The sequence below is a fragment of the Manis pentadactyla genome, chromosome 1 (genome assembly GCF_030020395.1).
Source record: "Manis pentadactyla isolate mManPen7 chromosome 1, mManPen7.hap1, whole genome shotgun sequence".
In the NCBI taxonomy this organism is placed as follows: domain Eukaryota; kingdom Metazoa; phylum Chordata; class Mammalia; order Pholidota; family Manidae; genus Manis; species Manis pentadactyla.
Window position 1 is genome coordinate 110664560 of NC_080019.1, and position 6000 is coordinate 110670559.

At 41.0% G+C, this 6000-nt stretch overlaps 1 protein-coding gene across 2 annotated transcripts in view; it reads right to left on the bottom strand.

The window, feature by feature from the left end:
- PEX5L (peroxisomal biogenesis factor 5 like) overlaps positions 1 to 615 on the bottom strand; it is a 220410-nt gene extending 219795 nt beyond the window's left edge. For both annotated transcript variants that reach the window (XM_036926773.2, XM_036926771.2), the window contains exon 1: positions 514 to 615. In XM_036926773.2, the coding sequence (XP_036782668.1) occupies positions 514 to 534 (21 nt within the window). In that variant the 5' untranslated portion in view covers positions 535 to 615. The remainder of the gene's footprint in view (positions 1 to 513) is intronic.
- Between the last annotated feature and the right edge of the window lie 5385 nt (positions 616 to 6000).

Below are 6000 nucleotides of genomic sequence, written 5' to 3' on the forward strand. Positions count from 1 at the left end.
ATAGGTGACAATGTCCCATCATCTGAAGGGGGAAAAATACAGCACAAACCATTTAAAAAATTATCACTTTAAAAAATAATACAAAAGTGGCGAAGTGTTCCAACTATCAAGAAACCCTTGCAGATGGTAAAGAAAAAGCTTTGTCTTTCCTATTATTGTTTGCCCTTCAGTTGACATACATGCGGAGTTGCATCAATAGGATTACAACGGAAACACGGTCATGTCCAGGTTTCCTCTGTTTGGATTCCTTGATCTTGCTTAAAGAAACAGGCTCAGGGAATGCACAGAAAGCAAACTTCCCAATCGAAGTTCCGAGGTCTTTCCTCCCCTTCTCCGACCCTCAGAGATCCGTCTAGTCGTTCCGAGAAACTGGACAGAAATGTCATGGTCATGTTGCGCCACTTCACTTGTTGAGTTGTGTGAAGGCAGTACTTGACCACAAAAACTTGGGGAACTGCCCTGCTCTTAAATTAGCCCCCAAGATTTATTTCCAGTTCGATGGACATGTCTTACCTGCATGTGTCCCTGGTACATTATGCTTCAGCTTCTTCTGGGCTCCCCGAGGCCGCCGGACGCTCTTTCCCCGTGCGTACTTGCACACACAGGGGAGCAGCGGCGTGCCGGGTCGCAGGCTCGAGGCGGCCGGAGGCGGCGGCTGGGAACTGTTCTCCGCTCGGGTGCTGAAAGCGGACGCGGGCGAGCGCGCGGAGGCGGCGAGCAGCGCAGGCGGCCACGCTCATCCGCAGGCGCAGGTTGGGCTCGCCGGGCGTCTCTAAAACTCACTCCTTCTCCGCCGAACTCTTTCTCGCTCCCGGCCCGGCTGCCTCATGTCTCACTCTCCGCCGAGAACCCGGGCCTCCTCCCAGCCCTGACGGGAGCGCCCACACCGGCCGCCGCCGCAGCTGCCAAGCGGGGCGCGCGCCGCACTCCCAGGGGCGCGCTTGCCTGGAGGCCGCGGGGCCGGGCACGCGCGCGCGCGCCCGGAGGGCCCGGGAGCGGACCGAGGGCGGTGCGCGCCCCTATGCGCGTGCTCGGGGACGCGCGTACGCGGCGCCAAAGTGCCCGCGGGGCGGTGGTCGCGCAAGGCGTTCAGGTGCGGCCGCGGCTTCCAAGGCGATTCCTGCGGAGCCTACGGCCAGCTGCGGAAAAAGTGGGAGGAAAATGCATTGTTTCTCCGAATGCCAGCAATACCGACTGATCCCGTCATCCTACAGACATAATAGGCTGAGCGTGAGGGTTTCTGAAGAGTTTACTTCTGATTCAGCTCTTACAAGTTACCGTCGTGTCACTCGGTGAATAAGATTTCTCCCCACTCACCCCACCCCAATTCATCGTTGAGCCCTCTATTTAAAATCGCAAACCCTAGTACCTAAGGGCCTTCCACGGCTTGTTTTTCTCTCTAGCACTTAACATCATCTAACATCCTGTATATTTTACATACTGATTTTATTTATTGTCTGTCTCTCTCTATACGATGTTATTTCCATGGATCAGGGAAACTTTGGGGGAGGAGTGTTTCTGTTTTTGCACGGATGTATCACAGCACAGTATAGTGTCCTGGCACGTGGTAGGCACCCTATAAATATTTGTGGAATGAATGGGTCTTTATGTAATATACAGATAGAGAGGATTTAAATAACATTTCAAGTTGAAGAGATAGGATAGTGATGTAGTCTTTACATCACAAATGGATATACATACACATACATACACATACACACCATGGGCTCGTGTATATATGTATACTATGATTACCAAGTTTTGCTTGTAAAAAGATCTCCAGTCACACAACATGCCCTCCCAAATTATATAGAGCATGGTATCATCCTCCAAATATTGCATATAGCATGATATACTTTTCATAAAGTTATAAAAGGATATAAACTCCCTAGGGATATTAATATATATTCATATATAGCTATATGAAAAGGAAAGCAATGGAACAATGAATGCAGTATTCAGAATGTTGGTGATATTGGGTGAGGGGAGGTAGGGGAAAGGGATGGGGAATAATTTTATATGAAGGTTAATCGTCAGTGTCTTAGCTATTATGTTGGGTGGTGATTGAGACATGTATTGCCTTATAAAAATTGCTATGTAACTAAATAAAACAGAGTCATCCAGGGACTAGTGAGCAGACCATGAAATGAACCAAATAAATGATTGATGCAATTCAATGCACTTGAGGTCCTGAAAAAACTGACCGACCAACGGACCAACCAACCGCACACTAAATGACTCAGACTTGTAGGCAGCAGACGTGGATTCCTATTAGATTCCACTAACAGCCAACTTTGGACATGTTCTTTTACCCTTTTTTAGACTTCAGCTTTTTCATGTCTAAACCCTGCCTGATAAACTCATTGTTTGATCCTGAAAACCGAGATCTATTCATAAGAACTGTAAACTGTGAAGTATCATCCAGATCTCGTTTTATTTTCCTTTATAGGGTAGAGCACTGGAATGGGAGTCAGCAGATAGAAGTGATTGTTCCATCTCACTACTCACTGCTTTTTGGGGCAACTGTTTTAATTCTCTATTTTCTCACTTCTGAAATAAGGCAAATGTCTGTCCAGCCTACTGCACAGGGTGCTGATGACTGAATGCATGCAAACGGAGGTGTAAATTATAAACCAACATGTATGAGTATGTAAACAGACTTTTTCCAGTCCAAAAAAGATGAGTGATGATTTCATGAGACCTCGAACTATGAATTTAAAAGAGAAGTATTTATTGTAAACTGCTAGCATGTTGGTATAAAATCCTTGGGGAAATTCTAGTGTCTGATTTGAAAGTGCTAGAAAACTGAAGTAATAGTGGGGGTCAGAGTTTTCCTTTCCATTATATGCTTATTATTATCTAATGGCAGATTCAAGGAACCATCAACCATAATAGCATTTGTACCAGTATGGCAACTACTGAGACTGAAGAGAAACCTCACAATATCCTCTTTTAAAACCTAAGTAACTCATTTAATTGCTCCCTACATTCACAAAATCTCAGAAATGCAGTGCATCTGTGAAGGCATCCCTCCATTTATTCATTCATTCATTCATATTTATTTTAAGAACTTAGTATGTAGGAGTGCTGTGCCAAGTTCTAATATACACTAGTGAATAAGACAGACATGATCTCTATCTTCATGGAACCCACAGTCCAGCTTCCTCACAGGAGTACATTTTACCATCCCAGAAAGATAAATCTGTCTAGACTTTTGTTTAAAAAAAACAAAAACAAACATTAGAGGTTTCACATTTTATTTATCTCCCCCAAGATTTCACATCTAACCTCTTCTAGTCAAACATTTCCCCCTCAGTTTGAAATTTAATCCTCTCTATGGAACAAATACTTCCTTCAAAGACTATGCATACGAGCTGTATGAGTAAAGATACTTGGCTGACTATCAATTCAAATGTCGCTATCTTGATACTCTTGACTCACAGAATCATCTAGCAATTTGTACATCTCATTTGGCTAACCCAAAGCATATCATCCAAATCTAGCATTTTAGCTTAAGTAATATGGCGTTTTGGTGCAAAAAAGAAACTTTTAATGTGCAAGTAATATACTAATAGGAAATTGATAGGTAACAGATGTGAACTGTATTCTGGTGAACCCTAAAATTTTATGATACACATAACAAAAAGCTAAATCATAATACAATTATATTTGTAGAAATCTTTTTTGCAAATTAGGTTGTTTTTAAGAGATCTTGAAAGGAGAAAATGTGCATAACCTTATCCTATTACTATAGTAATGGTAAGAAAGGATCTCCTGGTGTAATCTCTGTTCTCTCCAGGGCATTGTTTAGGTAAACGGACAGAAAGCAAACACACAAATCAGAGATGCAGCAGTTTGGAATAGGTGTGGTTCTTTTGGAAGAAAGGCAAACAGCAATAGCTGTATGTATGCTTCTCTGATACCAGAAATATTTGAATAAAAATGTAAATCTCTGCCAAACATCTATATGCTTTATTTAACCTTTCACAACATCTTCTAGTTTTCATATTAGTTATTGGAATCATGGAAAAAAACTTTGAAAATGAATTTGTGATATGTGTCAAACTCAAACAATTACATCTATCATGGAAAGTAAAAGAAGAATGTTACTGTACATACTGTGGAAAGAATAGTCACTAAAGAACCTTTTCTAATCAGACATGACACAGGTGTATGTCCCGCTGGCAGTGATGCCACCATCAGCAACAATCTGACTTAAAAGTGGCTGAGCCATGACTGCCCAGCTAAACCCAGAATCATTTCATATTATGAAAGCATGCATTGTATCTGAGCAAAATAAAGATAATTCATATCTCATTCCTTTCACATTGTTGTTTTGCAACCTGAAATGGGCATGACTTAATACCAGATTCCACTTCCAGAAAATACTTCTCATTTTAAATTCAAAGATGCTACTCAAAGTGTGATCCCCCAATTAGGAGCATCAAAGTCTCCTGGGAGTTTGCTGGGAATGCAGACTCTCAGGTCCCTGGCCTACTGAATTAGAATCTGCATTTTCACATGATCCCCAAGTGCTTTGTATGCTCCATCAAACTTGAGCAGCACTGTAGCCTAGGCTTATTTATTTGTGTAAATATGTGGAGAAGTTAGCTCTTGGATTTTGCAGTTTAGCACATGAACAACATCAGTGCCAAGAGAAAAGTACAATGTGTATGTCTCTCCATTTATAAGATAATCTGCATTTTGAGTGGCCAGAGTTTTTAACATGAAATCACAGTACACCCAGATTTCTTACAGCAAGAAAAGCTAATCTTTGCAATTTTAATCACTATAATAAAATTAAAGAATTGAGTGGTAGCAGGGAATATATTTTGTATTTACCAAATTAAATGTTATTAGTAAGTAAATCTTTCTGCATATTAAATGGTTATTTAGCATTTATTAAATCTTTTAAAAAGCTGAGTAATAACGATGATGTCAGTATGCTTGTAGACTTAAGAAAATCAGGGATAACAGTCTATCAGTGATTCAACCATTCTTTTATAATTTGTACAATTCAAACCCTGCTGTTCAGAGATGGTGTAGGAAAGAACAAAAGTAAAATAACTGTAGAACCAAATTAAAATGACTAATTGGTTTTATTGTTCTATCAGAGGGAGAACATTTTGTTAAAGTTGGCCCACTTGTCCTTTTTGTCTCTGTGACACATTGAATGGGATTAGTTTGTGTTCAGGGCATTAGATATGGAAAGAATTTTGGGAGCCCACACACCAGATCCCACGCTGTCAGAGGGAATTATGACAGAAGAAAACTATGGACTCTGGTCACTAGGGGATGGCAGCAGTATTCTTCCAAATGAATAAAGAAACTGGATGCTTCAGAGTTGAGTCCTCTATTAAACCAATTTCAGACATTGCACTAAAATAATTGATATTTGTTGTTTTTTTCTTTATGGCAATGTTCTTTCAGCAATCTAATATAGCTTTTAATATTAAATTTATTTTCTAGAGTTTCTTAGCCCTGGTGAGAAAATATTTACAAACAAAAATGTATTTTGCTTTTGACTCCTCCTTTCTACTCTTAATCACCACCATCTTAGCACAGACTTCCTAAACTTCATACCAGTGTCAAAGCTAGTTTAATTCCTCCATCCATCTCCTACCTCAACCAACTGCAGCAGATTAATTTCATAAAGACTATCATCACATTACTGCCAAGTTCAAAAACCTTATTGGTTTCTTATTGCTTACTAATATCCAAAGCCTTTAGTTTTTATTCCTAGTCATGGAATATAGTTTGCTGCTCAGAGCCATATCCTCTTTCAGTGGTAAGAAGAACTTTCTCTTCTCTTTGTGACACTCTCTCTTCCGATCTCTGGCCCCTTTGTGTGGTAGGAAACATTTTACTACCAAGCTGTGGAAGTCGAACAATGATCCAGACTGAGCCAGTGTGCGTTCAGTCCCCATGGGTCACAGTTGGGCATGCCATATGAACCATGGCAGCCAACCTGGGCAAATGGACTCACCCCAGGATTTTGGA